At 45.2% G+C, this 20,429-nt stretch overlaps 2 protein-coding genes across 2 annotated transcripts; both read left to right on the top strand.

Moving 5' to 3' along the window:
• The first annotated feature begins 6,011 nt into the window (after positions 1-6,011).
• Positions 6,012-6,983, top strand: LOC107190810. The gene has a single exon (XM_015579694.1). The coding sequence runs from the start codon at positions 6,012-6,014 to the stop codon at positions 6,981-6,983; it is 972 nt and encodes a 323-aa protein (XP_015435180.1).
• Positions 6,984-15,426: 8,443 nt separating this feature from the next.
• Positions 15,427-17,185, top strand: LOC107190809. The gene is made up of 2 exons (XM_015579692.1): positions 15,427-16,169; positions 17,125-17,185. The coding sequence occupies exons 1-2, from the start codon at positions 15,427-15,429 to the stop codon at positions 17,183-17,185; spliced, it is 804 nt and encodes a 267-aa protein (XP_015435178.1).
• The last annotated feature ends 3,244 nt before the right edge of the window (positions 17,186-20,429 follow it).

Below are 20,429 nucleotides of genomic sequence, written 5' to 3'. Positions count from 1 at the left end.
TCGCGGCTCGGGCGCAGACCGACCACCGCGTTGGGCGCTCAAGCGCCTGGAGGAGGACGCGCTGATGGCAGCGGCCCTCGCCGCGTCCTGGCCGGAGGTTCCGACCGGACCGGCCGCGGACGTCGATAGGGAGGCCGAATGGCTCCGGGAGGCAATAGCGGCTGCATGCGATGCAGCCATGCCCCGGGCCAGGAAGCCCCCTAGGCGGGCCACATACTGGTGGAGCGACGCGAGCGCTGCGTTGCGTGACGTGTGTCACGCCGCGCGGCGTCGCTTCACCAGGTCCCGCCGACGACGGAACCGCGACCTGGCGATGGAGCGCGAGCGCTATGGGGTCTACCGACGAGCAACGGTAGACCTCCAGAGCGCCATCAGGGAGGCCAAGTCCCGCGCCTGGGGCGAGTTCCTGGAGACGCTGCACCGTGACCCGTGGGGGCGCCCGTATCGCATCGTCCTCGGACGCATGCGACCGGCGGGGCCCCCGGTCACGGAGCGTCTTGACCCCCACGTTGTTGGGCGTGTCGGCGACGCCCTCTTTTTGGATGATCTGGAGGAGGGCTCGCGGCCGCTCGGGCCGGCGGACCGGCGCGACTGGTCCGCCGAGTTGGGGGCCACTCAAGAGCAGCTCCCGGCGGCCGTCAAGCGCCTCGGGGCCAATAAGGCCCCGGGGCGTGACGGCGTCCCCGGGCGGGCGCTGGGTTTGGTCTTACGCGTCCTCGCGCTCCGACTCATACGGCTGTTTGACGGCTGCATGATGTCGGGGCGGGTCCCATTGCCCTGGAAGCGGGGCCGGATGGTCCACGTCCCGAAGAAGGGAAAGCCCGCAGACTCTCCTTCCGCGTACCGGCCGATATGCATCCTCGACGAGGCGGGCAAGCTCTTCGAGCGCGTGAACGCTGCCCGCCTGTCGAGGGGCATGTCCGACGGTGGTCCCGGTTTGGCAGACTGCCAATACGGTTCCCGCGGGGGACGGTCTACGCTAGACGCGATAGACCACGTGCGCTTCCTCGCGGGCCGGGCAGTTTCCCGCGATGGTGTGGCGTTGGCGATCAGTTTAGGTATCGCCAACGCCTTTAACACCATTCGCTGCGACACGATCCGGGAGGCACTCCGAGAACACGAGGTGCCTCCGTATTTCCGGATCGTGCTGCGGGACTACCTTTCGGACAGGGTGATCGAGTACCCCGGCCGGGATGGCACAATCGTGCGTCGGAGGGTCAACCGGGGCGTGCCCCAGGGGTCCGTTCTTGGACCCCTACTGTGGAACGTGGGGTACGACTCGGTGTTGCGCGGGCTCCTCCCGCCCGGTGTGCATGTCGTCTGCTATGCGGACGACACGCTGATCATCGCGGTCGGGAGAGAGTGGACGAGGAACATCCGCATTGCGGAGGTGGCGGTGGCACTCATCCTCGCCAGGATCCGGGACCTGGGGTTGCAGATCTCGCCGCGAAAGACGGAGGTAGTCATGTTTCATGGACTGCCTCTGTCGCAGCGGGTCCCCCAGGCCTGGGTACGAGTAGGAGACGCCTGTGTCCGGGTGGAGGGACGTATGAAGTACCTCGGCCTCGACCTGGACAGCCGCTGGCGCTTCGAAGGACACTTCGACCGTCTGGTCCCCCTATCTCGGGGGGCCTGAGGAGAGGGTCCGCCGCCTCTACATGGGGGTGGTGCGAGCGACGGCCCTATACGGGTTATCCGTGTGGACCCGCGACCTGATGGCCGGCCGGCGGTGCCGGCAGCTACTGCGGCGCATTCAGCGCCGCATGGCCATCAGGATCGCGAGGGGGTACCGCACCATCTCCCACGAGGCGGCGGCCGTCCTGGAGGGGGTCGTGCCCTTTGATTTCCAGGCGGAGCCTGACGCCGAAGTATATCGGTGTCTGCAGAGCCTCCGCCGGAACGGGACCGACCTGCCGGACGACGCGGTCGAAGGGTTGAGGCGCCAGGGCCGGCGGCTCCCTCGCGAAAAGTGGCGGCGCCAGCTGTTTGAAAGCGGCGCCGCCCGGCAGCGAGCCGTGGGCGCGGTCCTGCCCGTCCTTGATGGATGGCTGGACCGTCGGCACAGCAGGCTATCCTATCGGCTCACGCTGGTGCTCACCGGGCACGGATGCTTCTGGGAGTACCTGCAGAAGGTTGGAGCCGAGGCGACGGCAGAGTGCCACCAGTGCAGCGCGGGGGTTGACTCCGCGCGGCACGTGCTGGCGGAGTGCCCGGCCTTTGCCAGGGAGAGGCGGGCGCTCCGTTTAGAGATAGGGGGAGACCTCTCGCTCCCGGCCGTGGTTGCGGCCATGGTGGGGAGCGAGAAGTCGTGGAGGGCGGTGTCCTCCTACTGCGAGACTGTCATCTCGCGGAAGGAGGACGACGACCGGGATCGCGTGCCTCGCGGTCTCGAGAGAGGAGGAGAGCCAGGCGGGGTCGTGGGCGGGGCCGTGAGGCCCGCACAGCCGGCGCCGCCGGGGGGGGCAGGCCCACCCCCCGTAGGCGTCTCCTCGCTTCCCGGCAGTCGAGGCCTGCGTGTATGGGCGGACGCGTGCGTGGACATCGGGAGCCGGAGCTTCGGCTCCTGTGGCTCCCGCCTTCGCGCGCGCGTCCGCCGGCGCCGCTGATGCAGTCGGGGGGGGGGCCCCGGCTGCATCCAAAGCGGCCCGGTAGTGCCGGCGTCGGAGTGCAGTCCTCTGACGCTGGCGGAGTAGTGAAGGGGGGTGACCGGGGTATCGTTCACCTCTGGGGGGCGTTCGATCGCTCCCACGGAACGGGCTCTCTGATAAGGGGAGCACAGGCGCGGCGGTGGCGGTGCGTTCATACAAGATCCCGCCACCGCCGAGTTCCGCCCGAGAAGGCTGCCGCGGGGGTTTTAGTGGGTGAGAGTCCCACACTACCTCGGAGTCCCACCCCAGGACTCCGAGGTGTGCATAATGCATTTCCCCCGCGAGAAAATAAAAATCACTTTGTAAAAGAATTATATGAAAATAACAAAATGAGTTTTTTGTATTGTCCAACTAGCGAGATGGTAGCAGACATAATGACGAAACCATTGGGGCGTTTCAATTTGAGCAAACAGCGTGATGCTATGGGACTAGGACACTGGACTAAATAAAAACCGATCCAATTCAGATGTCGAGGGGAAGTGTTGGAATGCGCGACATCTGTCGGTGTCATTACCGATACTGTTTTACCGATGTCGACAGATAAAGAAGATCAGCATTGTTTACATATATTGTTATTCCGACCGCTCTCGGTCTCTCTCTATGTTTTCGTACTTTGCGCGAGCATTAACTCCTAGCCACGTTACAGTGAAGCGTTCTTATGTAAATACTATTATCGTTCAAATGGTCTATTCATTAAATAAATAAATAGTCAGATCATTAAGTGATGTGAAATGTAAATTGCTCTCAACCTTATAAGAGCGTTGTATAACCTGGAATTGCATCCCAATATCCCGATAATATATTAACAGACACATATCTCCGTAAAACCGAATTCGTGAGACAGTTGTCTTGCGGTTGCCTATACAAATTGGATTTCTGCACATTCGTGGTCGTATATGTAGACGACCTATTGGTATTCGCCAAAGACGAAACTATGCTGAATAGGATAGTGACAAGCATAAGTCGACAATACGAGGTACGAGATCTTGGACGAATTTCTTATTTTTTAGGAGTAGGAGTACGTCAAGAAGATGATATGCTCATGTTAAACCAAAAGGGCTATATTCAGTCTTTAATAAAGGGGTACAAAATGTTTGACAGCCGACCGGCTTATACTCCGCTTGAACCAGGAATGAAGCTAACCAAAGATGATTGTCCAATTAGCGAAATAGGAAGGGAAAAAGTCAAAAACATACCTTACCGTGAATTGATAGGGTCATTGATGTATGTGGTGCGGAGCACAAGACCAGATATTGCTTACGCGGTGACAAAGCTATCCCCATTTGTATCTAATCCTGGGAGGGTACATTGGACGGAGGCAAAGAGAATATTGAGATACTTGAGCAACACCTCAGATTTGGAACTAAAATATAAGAAGAGAGCACCAGTATTGGAAGTATGGACGGACGCTGACTGGGCAGGTGACGTGGATGACAGACGCTCATTCAGTGGCACAGCGATCACTATTGGGAGAAAGTTAGTTGACTGGAAGGCATCGAAACAAAAATGTATATCTACTTCAACGATGGAAGCCGAATACGTGGCCATGTCAACGGCAGCGAAGGAAGCAAACTGGGCAAGGATGTTCATTCAGGAGCTGAATTTGGAAAAATGGATCAAGACGCCCTATACCATATGGTGCGATAATAGAGCAGCAATTGATTTCACGTCGCGTACCACTATGTAAGACAGGTTATTGATAATGATGTTGTATGTCTGAAGAATGTTGCCTCTTCCAATAACAAAGCAGACATACTGACAAAGGCCCTAGGCAGAAACCTGCATTCAGAGGCCACTAAGAGATTAGGATTAGTATCTGCGAACGAATTATAAAGTGGGGGGATGGTAATTGGGTTATAATTCCCGCCGAGAGCAATGTTGGGGCCCGCCGTGGCGCGTCGCTTCGTTCCGTGTTTTTACGCGCAACACTAGCTTTTAAAAAACACGTGTTTCCGCGATAACTTTTCAATAGACGTAACCCCGACTTGCCGGTTGTTAACACTACTTATCGATTATACTCTTATATTCTTATAATGTATGTGTGAATAAACTATGTACATTAAAGTGTAGTTCACTCTAACCCTGCTGCACTAACAAAAAATATCTACTAAATTTGTCAGAATTATAGTTTAAGCGACGAAAATTATACAGGGTGTCCCAAAAATGTCCTCCGACCCGGAAATGTGGCACTCGGGGGGTGAATTGGAACAACTTTTTCCTTAGCAAAAATTTAAACTGAGGCTTCGTTTACGAGATATTAACGAAAAACCGCGACCAATCAGAGCGCGAGTTTGCCAGCCGAGTCTCCGCGCTAGCGGTGGCTACGCGCTACGCTTGTACGACGAAACTCCAAACAAGTAGGTCAACATGCATCGCAGGAAACTGCGTATAATAGCAAATAAAAAAGATGTAACAAATACAATCATATTTTTTATCATCTGCCGTTTGTTATTTAAAGAGATTAATGAATGAAACGTAAATGTAGGCAAATTATGTGTAATGTAAAAAGACCTATTCCTTAAAAATTCCTTTTTACGAAAAGGTAATGTAACAGAGAATGAACGAGAAGTGATTGTAATTCGGTATTGGTATAAAAATTCGTAGTTTAATAACGGTCAACAATGTTACTGATAATAAATAAGTTTCTTCAAAAAGCCCCAAGAAAAAGTTAGGTACAGAAACTTGCAGAATTATCGCCGGAAATAAACCATAGCTTGCGTTAAATTAAGAAAATAATAATAAGCCATAAATTGATTAGAACTCACCCTTTCGGAAATTCACCTGCAGTTTGCAAACCTGTGTCACTAGATTACTGAACCAATCCTGGTCATCGACGGCCGAAACGGTTTATGGCAGGGTTTCGCCCAACGAATTGATTCATTTTCCAAAATCAAGCACTCTCTCTACACACACTCTCTCTCAGATCATCTCCAACTATATATAAGCACACACGCTACAGCTGTAGACGCAACGCACATACATCATTTGAATTTGCCACACTTTTGGTATAAACTTTACGTCACGTTTTCATGTTAACTTAAAGTAAATAAATATATATAAATATTAATTCACCTCTTTTCGAACATTATTTGAATATAGCCATAAACGCTATAATTGGTGACCCCGACGTGATTGAGGTGGATTACTTTATCGCGCGCGTAACATTAAAATCCACGTGTTTCCGTACTCAACGCGTTCTTCATTTTCAATACTCATCCACGTGCTTCAAGTGACGTAGTGACGCACCATCATTACTATTTACAAAACTATACAGACATTGAATATCTTATTATTTTTATTGTGAACAATTTGTTTCAACAAGTGCATAAAAGCCACGTGGTGATATAATAGTGCAATAGTGATATGCCATTACAACACTCGCCGAAGAAGGTCATCGATCAACAACAAGCAAATACATGGGAAACATTGCAAACTGATATAAACCCAATTGACGAAACAATGACAACCAGCAAAGATCACATTTTACCACTGGGAGACATTTCTGCAGTATTCGCCTCCGTGGAATCCGTAGCCAACATTAAAATCCCACCATTTTGGAAACATGAGCCGAGCTTATGGTTCATACAAGTGGAATCAATGTTCCAAACCAGCCGTATCACTAGTGATTCAACCAAATACAACCATATAGTCAGTTCATTAGACGCTGAGACTATGATGGAAGTTGCAGACATACTGCGTAACCCACCAGGAGAAGGAAGGTACGTACAATTAAAAACAGAAATAATCAAACGGTTCTCTGACTCCGCAGATCAACAATTGCACATGGCACTTGCTGAAGTCCAATTGGGGGATAAGAAGCCCAGCCAATTATTAAGACAATTACAGTCCCTGGCTGGTAACCGAGCATCAGAAGATGTGCTCCGCGTGAGATGGCTGGCATTACTACCACCAGCCATTGTACGGTGCTTAAAGATTCTCCGAGCAGCCTCACTCAACGAGCAAGCGCAGCTGGTTGACGAACTTATGGAGAACCATTCCGGTCCATTCATCATGGCAACACATCCATCAGGCAGCCGCTCTGTATCACCAAACCACCGTTTCACTGACACGGTCTTAACTAACCTGGCAAAGGACATGTCTGCCATGAAACACACCATGCATGAGCTAGTGACTCAAACAAAAGAACTGTCGCGAATACTGAGTCGCAGCAATTCACATGGGTCACAATGTGGTAGGAGTAGACAACGCTCACATACCAGAGAAACCTCACCATCACCAGGTAGTGAGTGCTTCTACCATCGCAAATACGGTGGAAATGCAAAACATTGCACATCACCTTGCACATTTAACACCACCAACAATCAGGGAAACTAGCCACGCTGTCACACGTTCATGCGGTAAACAAAGGCAGCGTATCCAGCACCGCAATCAATACCAAGGACACCAGACTTCACCTATACGATAAAAAAACACAACAACGATATCTGATTGATTCTGGATCAGTTGTTTCACTACTACCGGTACGTCTATTTAGATCACGTTCTAGAAACACTAATTTAACTCTGTTCGCAGCAAACTCCACACCAATTCCTACATACGGTTTACATACAGGCGACGTTGATTTAGGATTGAGACGTAAATTTCGTTGGTCATTTGTCATTGCTGATGTGCCGGAATCCATCCTTGGGGCAGATTTTCTCATTCAAAATAATCTACTAATCGATATGAGAAACAAACAATTAATCGACTCAATAACTGGATCAACAACAAAAGGGAAAATTATCAAGACTGATGTTCACAGTCTTTCCACAATCAGTCAAACCATGTCATATGCTGATTTATTATCCAAATACATCATCATCACAAAGCCAAGGCATTTCACACCAGATCAAAAAAGCACATTCAGTCATACAATCGTCACTACTGGACCACCAGTGACTGAACGTTCACGCAAATTATTTGGTGAAAAAGCAGCTGCAGCTAGAGCAGAAATCCAACGACTCCTCGACAACGGAGTGATACAACCATCTAGCAGTCCATGGGCAAGTCCAATACATTTAACAAAGAAAAAGAACAACACATATCGCCTTTGTGGGGATTACCGAAAACTCAATAGCATCACCATTCGAGATAAATACTCACCACCACTGATCCAAAACCTATTTTTGATTGTCCATGGGAAAAAGATCTTCTCCACAATTGATTTGGAAAGAGCGTACAATCAGATACCAGTAAACAAAGACAGCATTCAAAAAACCGCAATTGCAACACCTTGGGGTTTATATGAGTACATTGGAATGCCATTTGGATTGAAAAATGCGACTCAAACTTTCCAAAGATACATTGACTACATTCTTCGTGGCCTGGATTTCGTCTTTGTATACATAGATGACATTATTGTGATGTCAGGAGACGAGAAACAACATAGAGACCATCTTCAACAAGTATTTCAACGACTGTCCGAGCATAAACTATCAATCAATGTTAATAAATGTACTTTTGGACAAACGCAGGTATCATTTCTCGGGTACCAGATCAACGGTGAAGGATTCCATCCGAATCCTGACAGAGTGAAAGCTATCGACCATGTAACCGTTCTTTTATTTTTATCAATTGAACCCCGGGAGGTAACGTGCCCCTTTGACGATTCCTCGGATTGTCTAGAGTGGTTCGTGCCTCCAGGCACTGGATAGCGACGATCTGGTTGGTGTTAGAAAAAAAATTGGAGACGATTTAGAGGTAACAAACGTTGCGTATATTCTGTTGAAACAGTGTTACAACAATGCCTTTCCCCTTTTTTATCGAGGATTGTTTAACCCGAAAAAGAGCACTGACGCTGCGCGTGGATACGATATTAGTGTCGCGTGGCCCGCTTCCTTACTCTCAATGCACGTTGTTCACACCAACTTTGAGACACATCCTTGTCGTCAGTTGCGATTGTTCTATATTGAATCGACGATTGAAGATTTGTCGCAGCATTCACACATATGGCCGAAGTTCGGAGAAAATGCGTGAGTGGAGACGTGCATAAAGCCGCAGTCAAACTGCAACACCCAAGAGCTCACTCGTCGGCACGATACGTGGATTTCGAGTGATCTCCGGTGTCGGGAGAGAGACGTTGACCATGCAAGAATCTGATCGTTTATCGCGATTCGATTACGACGCGGCAACCACCACTCGCTCCGACCGGTCAGACCGGGGGGGAAACGAATACTAGCCCGCGCGTAGATTGACGATTGAGGATTTGTCGCAGCACTCACGCATATGGCCGAGGTTTCGGAGAAAATGCGTGAGTGGAGACATGCATAAAGCCGCGGTCAAACTGCAACACCCAAGAGCCCACTCGTCGGCACGAAACGTGGATTTCGAGTGATCTCCGGTGTCGGGAGAGAGACGTTGACCATGCGAGAATCCGATCGTGTTTCGCGATTCGATTACGACGTGGAAACCACCACTCGCTCCGACCGGTCAAACCGGGGGGGAAACGAGTACTAGCCCGAGCGTATATTGACGATTGGGTATTTGTCGCAGCACTCACGCATATGGCCGAAGTTTCGGAGAAAATGCGTGAGTGGAGACGTGCATAAAGCCGCAGTCAAACTGCAACACCCAAGAGCCCACTCGTCGGCACGATACGTGGATTTCGAGTGGTCTCCGGTGTCGCGAGAGAGACGTTGACCATGCAAGAATCCGATCGTTTATCGCGATTCGATTCCGACGCGTCTGGTTTAGCTAACTTCGAAGGTGCGAATTGAGCACTACGCGTATATGACCGAATTCCTTAATAACCAGAGTATATAATGTGACTGTACCGAACTCACGACAACAAGGACACGTGAATCAACAATATCACACAATCCTCGTTTACACACGGTTGTACAGAGCCGAAAAACAGATATGGCAGCACATTATTACTACCTTTCGATTAAAATGTGCTCCTACGTTATTTCACGGCTGTGTACAATACAACGTTCCAATTTGACTGCTGCATGGTTCACGACTGATACACAAACGATTAATTTAAATATTATTTCCGATTGGGCTGTGCCAAGGCGCGGTTTGAGCACTTGACTCCTCGGTTTGAGGCGCGTATGAACGAGGGTAAGAAACGGCGGTTTGACGATCCTACCAGGTTGGTTTAACCTCTCGATTAGATACCGTGTTTCGCCGTACGGATCTTCCTTAGGATCGCGTGTGTATCAGTTCGCTTCCCAGCGCAGAGTGCTGATCGACGGGCTAGTATCGACCTCCTTCGATCAGCACCCGGTGGGGATCGATGCGCACGCAATCTTAATAGATAGTGGGGCATTCCCACTCCGATTCTATTACGTGGATCGCGAGCTCCGTCGATTCCCGTCATGCGATATATCGCTACTGTGCACTAACACCTAGCTATCTCTGTGTGTGTGTCTCTCCGGAGCTCGTTTATGTATTAGGAACGGTTACAACCAATACCCACTTCCATCAAGAATCATGGAACTACGGAAGTTTCTTGGAATGTTCAACTACTACCGTCCATGCATAAAAGACGCAGCACAACTGCAATTACCTCTTACAGTATAAAAAAAAAATTCCAAGAAGAAAGACAAAACTCCTATCGACTGGACAGAGACTTCAAAACAATCCTTTTACGCTTGTAAGAAAGCTCTTTCATCTGTAGCACTGACCACATATCCAACTCCAAACGCATCTCTACGACTGACAACAGACGCTTCAACCAATGCTATCGGTTCAACACTTGAACAGCAAGAACACGACAAAAATTGAAAACCGATAGGTTTCTTCTCAAGAAAAATGACAGAGACTGAGACAAGATACAGCACTTATGAGAGAGAACTACTTGCAATTTTTGCCAGCACAAAACATTTTAAACATCTTCTAGAAGGACGACAATTCACTATTAGAACTGACCACAAACCACTGACTTTCGCTTTCACACAAAAATTAGAAAAAGCATCAGAACGTCAACTGAGACAACTAGACTACATCCCACAATTTACAACAGACATAGTTTACGTAAAGAGTGAAGACAACGTAGCAGCAGACACTCTGTCAAGAATTAATACAATTAACGTACCAACGAAAATAGACCCACAGATAATACAACATCAACAAGACGACAATGAACTACGAGAACTTCTCGAAAATAATAGTTCATCCTTACAATTGAACGAACTCAAACTCGACAACACAAACATTTACTGTGACATTTCGACAGGAACAGTCCGACCTTACCTTCCACTTACACTCCGCAAGACAGCTTTCGACGTCATCCACGGACTCTCACATCCAAGCAGAAACATCACATCACGCCAAGTTCGAGAAAAGTTTGTATGGCCAGGCATGAAGAAAGACATCATCACCTGGGCTAGAGAATGCATACCTTGTCAACGTTCCAAAATACAACGACACACACGTATTCAACCACAGCACATTGACGTACCAGATGATCGCTTCAAACACATACACCTGGGCATCATCGTGGTACCTGAACATAAAGGCTACAAACACTGTTTGATCATCATCGATCGTTTTTCTAGATGGCCCGTTGCAATTCCATTGAAAGACATCACTACTGATACAGTCATCACTGCGTTATTCGACCATTGGATTGCACATTACGGCACGCCAACAACAATAACATCTGATCAAGGTTCACAATTTGAATCATCCTTATTTCAGGCATTTACAAAATTCATTGGGTGCAACAAACAGAGAACAACTCCATATCATCCACAATCAAATGGCATGATTAAACGATGGCATCGTACTTTGAAGTCAGCATTAATGTGTTCACCGAAACCTTGGACAGAGATACTCTCCACTGTACTGCTCGGACTTCGTACAAGTTATAAAGAAGACATCCTAGCCTCACCAGCGGAAATGTTGTATGGAACAACCTTACGCATTCCGGGAGAATTCTTCATCAACGGCGATTTTGCAGCTGAACCACCTTTTTTTTTAGAGAAGCATCGCGAATTCATGAGGGGATTGAGACCAACACCAACAGCTCATCACGTAAAGTCAAGAATATTCATACCGAAAGATCTTCACACTTGTAGCCACGCATTTCTAAGATCTGACCACGTTAAAGCACCATTGGAACAACCATACAGAGGACCATATAAAATTACAAAAAGATCTTCAGACACAATTTTTGAATTAGACATTGACGGTACACTTAAACAAATCAACATTGATAGATTGAAACCAGCATACATATCCAAGACAGACGTAGACATCGCCTCGGAACCCACACAGACTGATCGAGTTCCTGAGCATCAATGGAGTTCAACATTTTTTTTTTTTTATTTGTTTCTCTTTCCTTTCCGCAGTTTAAAAGCTATTGCTCATTACTGCCTCGTTCTCGTTCTTATTCGTTATTTCTCTTTATGTTTTTATTGTAGGGTTCTTCGTTTTTCTATATTTTTTTTTTTTTATTTTTACTTTTGCAGGGTCACTTTGCAGGGGCACAGGACATTAGGCGTGAGCCTAATGTTTCCGTCCCTGCCACGAGGAGGCGGACCCACTACTACTAGCTAAGTTGATTCCAAACTACCAGGTTCTATTTATCTGTTATCTTATTTTCTTATTTCATTTAACATTCTTTTGTTTCTTTCTGGTGTTTCGAATATCCAGGATGTTATATTACTGATAAGTATTTTTCTTACTAAGTCTTTGTTCTCTTTCCTCCTTCTTTTCACCTCTTTTTCTTTTCCTCTTATACTAATCCCTTTCTTTTGTTTCAGGTCTCAGGATGTCAAGATTTTTCATCTTCAGCTCAGGATTTCGTTTGTTTGCGGTAGGTAGGTTTTTCTCTCTTCAAATATTTCTTTCACGTAATTATTAAATAACTTGTAATCTTTCTCTTCAGTGATCAGTCTGTTCCAGTTAGTTGCATTTTCTTTTAGGTGCGGATATCTATATCTTCGGTATACCGGGCAGATGAATAGCATGTGTTCCGCTGTTTCTTCTTCTTGTTTACAGGCTGGGCATAAAGCTGTTTCTGAAAGCCCTCTTTTGTGAAGCGAATAATTTATCGATCCATACCCTGTGAGGATGTATACACTTAATCTAGGTGGTCTGAACCATGGTCTGTTTTTGTGAAATCTAACATCTTTAATGAATCGGTAAGTGTCTCTTGCATGTTCACTTAAATCCCATCGTTTCTGCCATACATCGTATATTCTTTCGTTTATTATGTTTATTTTTGTTTCAGGTTCTGCATCGGCGTCTTCTTCATCCCAGTTCAGACGAAGTCCTTACCAACTGACAGGTAAGTTTCTCCTTATTTTTCTTATAAGCCCCATTTTTATTATTTCCAGGTCTATGGGCAGACATCCACTGATTATTTGCATTGCTACAGTAGATACTGTTCAACAGGCTTTTGTTAGTACCATCAGCATAGCTCTCTGAGCCGAATTTAATTGTTTTGCCACCGCTGTATGTTCGGATTTGTCATACCATATTAGTCCCCCGTATGTCAGTATAGGAATGCAAACCGCTTTGTACAGTATTTTGAGTATAGGTTGCATGATACCCCATTCTTCGTTTGCTTGTCTTCTCACTGCCATAACATACTTCATAATTTTCTCCCGTAGCTTTTTAGCATGCGATATGAAACTTAGCTTAGAGTCTATTGTTACCCTTAAGTATTTCACTTCCTTTACCAGTTTTATTGTTTTGTTATAAACTTTTATTACCGGGGGTCTTTTTATGTCCAGTTTTCCTTTTACCAAAAGGGAGACTGTTTTTGTTTCAGATATTTTTAGTTTATTGTCAGTACACCAGTTTTGAAACATACTAACAGCCATATTACCATTTATTTCCAATTCTGCTCTTGAGTTTCCTTTTATAAGAAAGGTAACATCGTCAGCATATGCAATCACTTGCACCTTGTCTTCGCTTATGTTTTCCGTGAAATGTATTAGGAACGGATCAAGGCACCAATTCCAGGCTGCCGGGCCGATTATCGACCCTTGCGGGCAATGGAGTTCAACAGCAAACATTCCTACAAAAACATATTCAAAAAAGAAAGTCTCTTTCAATCTCCCGCTTAAAAAAGACTTAGGGGGAGTACTGTGGCCGCCATTCGAAACTTTGGCGCTTCTCGATCATCATCGTTATGCCTCTAGTGGACAAACAACGAAATGATTCATTTTCCAAAATCAAGCACTCTCTCTACACACACTCTCTCTCAGATCATCTCTAACTATATATAAGCACAACGCTACAGCTCTAGAAGCAACGCACATACATCATTTGAATTTGCCACACTTTTGTTATAAACTTTACGTCACGTTTTCATGTGTTAACTTAAAGTAAATAAATATATATAAATATTGATTCACCTCTTTTCGAACATTATTTGAATATAACCATAAACGCTATAAGATGTGGGGATATCAGCGCCACTGCGCAATTCCCCCAGGTTGGCAGCGCCAACCTCGGGCCATATATAACCAAGAGTCGAGACGCCTTCCCTCTCTTCTTCTTCGTCTTCTTCTTCCGCGCTCGACTTCCGACTCTCGGTAGAGACGCACGTCTCTATCCGCCGCTCCCGATCTCGGGAACAATAAAGTTTTCTTTTACAAAAAACGTGTCATAACTCCGTGATATCCTCGTGGTCCTCAACACCATTCTGAGCACGTTGGCTGCTCTCCAGTACGCCGGTCGCCCGTACTGGTAAAACTCAACAAAGAGTGTGAAGGGGGCGACATCTGTGTGGGATGGAGAAGCAGGGCGTGTATTGCGAATGGGAGAAGAGAACAACGTGCGAACAAACATAATTCTTTATTCAAGAGAATATATATAATAAATACGTTCTATATAATATGAAAGTGTGGTTAAAATTCCCATTCCTACTCCCAGAAATGGTAGCAGAGCGTGGTTGTAAAGAATAGTGAAAAAGTGAAAGAAAGTGGTGTCAAGAGAAACACGTGGCACGTGCAAAAATAGAGGTTAGAATGGCAGAGGGCTGGAATCTGACGACCGTTGAGCTGCTAAACGACAGTAATTATTTCCTCTGGAAGGAAAAAATAGAGGGAATATTAAGAGCGAAAAAGTTATGGAAAAAGGTAATAGGTTTAAAACCGCCAGAACAACCACAGGCGGAAGGAGAAGGATACGATGAGAAATATAAAGTATGGGACGAATGGGATGACAATAATCACGCTGCAAGGACTATAATGATTAATACAATGACGAAAGCGCAGGTATTAAAATACTGTGACGAAAAAATTGCAGATAAATTATGGAACAAGATAAAGTATAATATAGCGGCAGAAACAGAACAAGTGAAGGCGCGAACACTAAACGAATTAACAAATTTACGTATGACGAAAGAAGAAACCGTGGACGAAATTATAAACAGAGCTGAAGCATTAAGAAACCAGTGTGCTCAATTAGGAAAGGCTATGGAAACATATGAATTGAAGATGTACATCATGAGAGGCCTAAGAGGAGAATTTGATCAAAACGTTAGAATACTAGAAAATCAACGAGACACAAATATTAATGACATCAGATATGCATTAAAACAGGAAGAAATTAGAAAAGATAAGCGTAAAGAAGATAGAATGTTGAGAGATTTTGAAAGTGTGAGGAAAATGAAGGAAAAAACAAAGAGCGAGATACTATGTTACAATGCTATGGAAAATTAAAATGCTTTTATTGCCAAGGAACAGGGCACATTGCAGCAGAATGCAAGGAAATAAAGCGTGCGAAACCCTCCAGAGGAAGAGGACAGCGAGGATGATTTCAGAAGAGGAACCATTGGAAGGAGAATGGACAAAGTCGTGGCAGAGGCGAAATAATGATGAGAACTACAGATGAAGCCGTGATGACCATGACTGAACGAATACACATGAATAAGATAGCAAGAGTTAGAAAAGAGTGCAGCGAAGGTGTGAAAAGTAAAAATATAACATGGCTACTAGACTCAGGCTCTACGAGTCACATGGTATGGGACCCTGAAATGTTTGATAAGTTGTGTAGTGAAGAAAGAGAAATAATGTTAGCAGACAAAGGAGGAAGAAAGTTAGTTTCCAATGGAATCGGAGAAGTTCCTCTGAGACAAGAAGATATAGAAAATAAAGTAAGACTGAAAAACGTGTTATGTGTGCCTGACCTGAATACTAACTTGTCGGTAGCCAAATTTACAGACTATGGGTATAAGGTTACATTTGATGAATATGGTGCTAAAGTATATAAAGAACCTGGAAAAATACAAATGAAAGCAGTGCGTAAGGGTAATGCATACTATGTAGAGTCAATAGGGACAAATAGTGAAGTTGTTACTGCGACATTCGAAGATAATATATGGCACAAAAGATTGGGACACGTGAACAAAAGGATCATCGAAAAAATGAAGAAAGAAGAGTTGGTGATTGGCATGAAGGAAGAGAACAGGATGAACATACAGTGTAAAGGTTGCGTCGAAAGGAAAGCGTGTAGGAAAATACACCCAAAGCTCGAGAGAAGAAAGAGTAAAGAAATCATGGAATTGTGGCACTTAGACTTAATTGGGCCCGTACATCCAACTTCTAAAGGGGATAGAAGGTATGTTTTTACCATAATTGACGATTACGCTAGAATGATTCTTGTTATATTATTAAAAGAAAAAGGAGAAGCTGTAAATGAATTAAAGAAATTAATAGTTTTGAAGGAAAATCAAATAGGAAAGAGATTAAAGTCAATCCGATCAGATAACGGAGGAGAGTTTATAGGAAATAACTTAAGAGGTTGGTTGGAGAATAAAGGAATTAAACATGAGTTGAGTCCGGCTCGAACACCACAGTGCAATGGAGTAGCAGAAAGAAGTAATAGATCATTAATTGAAATAACAAGATCTCTGATGTCAGACTCGCAATTGTCTATGAATTTTTGGGCGGAGGCAATGTATTCATCTGCACACATTAAGAATAGGATTAAATCTAGTGTACATGGAATGACGCTGTATGAGTTATGGTATAGAAGGAGACCAAACATAAAGTATATGAAGAGATTTGGTTGTATTGCGTACATATTAAACAAGGAAAGATTAAGAAATAAATCGAACCAAAAACACTGAAAGGAATATTTTTAGGTTATGCAGGTAATAATACTTATAGGGTGTATATACCTGAAACTGGAATAGTACGGAGTGACTGTGATGTAAAGTTCGATGAAAGCAAGAATGGAGTGGAACTATTAGGTTGGTGAAAAATAATTGCGGTTTTCGCGACTAAAAACTTGAGTTATCTGTCTGAAGTGAGATGTTTTGTAACTACGTTCATGTAGTATACCATTTCAAAGCGTGAAGTTAGCTTTATCGATGTATGTCTGTGACTTGTTTCTGCCTGTTTATTTGTAGCTGTATTTGGTCAGGAAAGTGAAGATGGAAAACAAACAAATTCGAGCGATATTATTGTATGAGTATAAACTGGGACGAAAAGCTGCGGAAACTGCTCGCAATATTAATCAAGCATTTGGCTAAGGAACTGTGACTGAGCGTACGGCTCAACACTGGTTTCAGAAGTTTCGTAATGGTGAAGAAAGTCTTGAAGACGCAGAGGGTCGCGGACGTCCTTCTGTGACCGACAATGACGAATTAAAGGCCATTATCGAATCACAACCACGTAAAACGTCTCGTGAGGTTGCAGAGGTATTTAATGTTGACCATTCAACAGTTATTCGTCATTTATCAGGAATCGGTAAATGCAAAAAGCTCGATAAATGGGTACCGCATGAGCTGAACAAAAGGCAGAGGTTTCGTTGGTTTGAGATTTGCTCTGCTCTGCTGTTACGGAACACAAACGATCCATTTCTTGATCGGATCATAACATGCGATGAAAAATGGTTTTTATATAATAATCGACGGCGTTCTGCTCAGTGGTTAGACCAAGATGAAAGACCAAAACATTTTCCGAAGCCAAAACTTCATCAAAAAAAGGTTATGGTCACTGTTTGGTGGTCCAGAAGTGGGATTATCCACTATAATTTTCTCAAACCTGGTGAAACTGTTACATCAGTGAAATATTGCCACGAAATCGACAAAATGCATAAAAAGTTGAAAGATTTATGTCCAATACTCGTCAATTGAAAGGGACCTATCCTATTGCATGACAACGCCCGACCACATGTCTATCAGGAATCACCGTACAAAAACTCAATGAACAAGGATACGAAACCTTGCCTCATCCACCTTATTCGCCGGACTTTTCTCCGACGGATTATCATTTATTCAAACATCTGGAAATCTTTCTGCGTGAGAAAAACTTCAAAACTCAAGCAGCAGCCGAAAACGCAGTTGAAGAGTTCATCGACTCTAGAACACCAGAATTCTATAATACTGGAATGAACAAACTTGTACTACGTTGGCAGAAATATATAGAATCAAATGATTCCTATTTTGATTAAACAACTTCATTTTAACCCAAGATATATTATTTCAAAGTTCAAGCTTCAAAACCGCAATTATTTTTGCACCAACTTAATACTAAAATGGAATAGGACAGAAGAAGATGAAAACTATAATGACCTGGTGATTATAGGATTAGAAGATGAAACGAAAAATAGAGAAATAGAAATGAATGAAGAGAGAGAAGAAGAGACGAATGAAGGGGAAGATAGTATATACGAAAACACAGATACGCAAGAATTCAACAATGAAGATGAAGTATGTAACCGTACGTTTGTCTACTTTGATAATTCGTGAGAGCTTCTACTAATTTTCTATGCTCCGCCTGATCTGAGGGCGGTTACTCTACTTCCTACCTCGGCGTGTCTGACTTAAATCGCGTAGGAAGGCAAGGTTCGTGCCTTTGGGCACGTAAGGACCTTGAGTGGAATAGGTACTTGTAGAGAACGGCAAACAATTCTGGTAAAAGTGTTCTATATTCTAATATGCCCTTGTTACACGTGAATTTATGTCGTTTCGCGACGCAGCTCGGAATCCGCGTGGTTAATACGCACGCACGCTTTGCACAGTGTGCAATACACACTTTCACTGTTATATTTCCGGGGATTGCTTGATTCGCGGACCTAGCTAGAGATGCCTTGAAATCTGTCGCCGCAGGTGATGGTCCTGCCGATAATTCGGGAGGACTTCTCACGTGGAGAAACACACAAAACCTCCGTCAGCCCGCGATGCACAAGACGTCGGTGAGAGGTACAATAATGTGGCCCCTGCACCGATTTCCAGCACCGGTAGACAAATGTCGGTCGTGCTCAATCGTACACTCTGTTTGGGAACGAAACCCCGTGACTAGACGTCTCAGCAGCCGATGATTCTACCGATAAATCGGGAGAACTTCTCGGGTGGAGACACGCACTGAGTCTTAGTCAATCCGCAGTTCTAAAGACGCAAGTGAGAGATACGTACACGTGGTCCCAACACTTGTTTCCAGAACCGAAAGAGAAACTTAGGTCGTGCTTAACCTAGCACAGTCCTCAGAAACTACGTCCCCGATGCATATGTCTGTCAACCGATGATTCTTCCGAGTACACGGGAGAACTTCTTGGTTAGAGACGCGTACAAAACCTTAGTTAATCCGCAGAGCAAAAGATACGAGGGACAGATACGCAAGCGTGGTCCGACACTCGTTTTCAGCACTGGTAGAGAAACTCCGATCGCACTTATGCTCCTAGCTACACTCACTCGCAATGCCGAACGGAATTGCGAGAAGGAAACTGGCAGAATGCAATGGGCAGGCTGATCAGCTCTCCCTTTTCTCGGACGACCGGAACTATAACAGTGGCAGCTAGTTTTGTAAAACTTATAATTAAACTATAAGCGAATCTCGCTTATGGTAGAGTTAGTTCGATTCTGTATGATTTGATGCGTTTACTTGATGTTTATTACACGTAACTTTCTTTGAATTCTGTTATTTTCTTATTAGCTTGTTGTTTAATGTCACACTCACGATGTGTCCTCTGATACTGCTTTTAGTTATGTTTCGTTTCTTTCAACTAGTTTGTAATAGTAATATTTTTGTATTAAGTAGAATTTGATTTTATTTTATTATAACTTTTGTGACATCTACGCTGGGCTTCCAGAAGCTTTTTCCCGAGTTGAATCTCGTTACAGCAGTTCAAAGGTGCGTACTCGTGAGGATGGCAAAAGACGCTTTGCTTTGTCTCCCCATCGAACTGACTCCACCACACAAATTGGTTTTCGCTTAACGGACTCTATTCCCTATTTGCGACTAATCTGGATCGTTTCCAGTCGTAGAGTCAAGATCTACCGGCTCGCATCGACCTCCTTCGATTAGCATCGAGTGGGGATCGATGCGTGCGCATCCGCGGTGATTGAGTGGGATGTCGCGGCCTCGCCGTTCTTCGTTAGTGCTCGGGACCGCTCGTATAATGCTCGCGGATCTTATGACGATAGCTGTGTAACCGTTTAATTTATACTTGGTTCTAACCAACTAGCCGCGGGGTCGGTTACGAACCCCTCGGGCTTGTCACGTGACCTATTGAGATTGGTTCGTGCCTCCAGGCACTGGACAGCGGAGAGATCTGGTTGGTACAAAGTAACAAAGTTTCACGTATATTCTGTTGAAATTGATATGTACAAAGAATTGTTGCTGTGCCCGCGATTGAGGTTAGAGTTCAAATTGAATTGCGAAATTTATACGTCGATTGGTTTAACAGTTCGTTAGGCCTTACCGCTCGTTAACAATATGCTGCGTTATGCCGACGTTCTCTCGGAGGCGTGTCGTTGTCGATTGTCAAGGTTAACCTAGTTGCAAGGTTATCGTGCGCGCACGAGTGAGGACCTGTCGCATCACCCACGCATATGGCCGAAATTCGGAGAAAATGCGTGGATGGAGACAAAAA

The sequence above is a fragment of the Dufourea novaeangliae genome, unplaced genomic scaffold, assembly GCF_001272555.1.
Source record: "Dufourea novaeangliae isolate 0120121106 unplaced genomic scaffold, ASM127255v1 scaffold233, whole genome shotgun sequence".
In the NCBI taxonomy this organism is placed as follows: domain Eukaryota; kingdom Metazoa; phylum Arthropoda; class Insecta; order Hymenoptera; family Halictidae; genus Dufourea; species Dufourea novaeangliae.
Note: the sequence above shows the minus strand (reverse complement) of the source record. Positions and strands in the feature narration are given on the sequence as shown.

What these genes read in the sequence shown, in the direction of transcription:
- LOC107190810 (XM_015579694.1), top strand. Translation starts at nt 6,012, where the DNA reads ATGCCATTACAACACTCGCCGAAGAAGGTCATCGATCAACAACAAGCA.
- LOC107190809 (XM_015579692.1), top strand. Translation starts at nt 15,427, where the DNA reads ATGAGAACTACAGATGAAGCCGTGATGACCATGACTGAACGAATACAC. An exon ending in ACTTCTAAAGGGGATAGAAG is followed by an intron (nt 16,170 to 17,124) that starts GTATGTTTTTAC and finishes CACTGGTTTCAG; the next exon opens with AAGTTTCGTAATGGTGAAGA.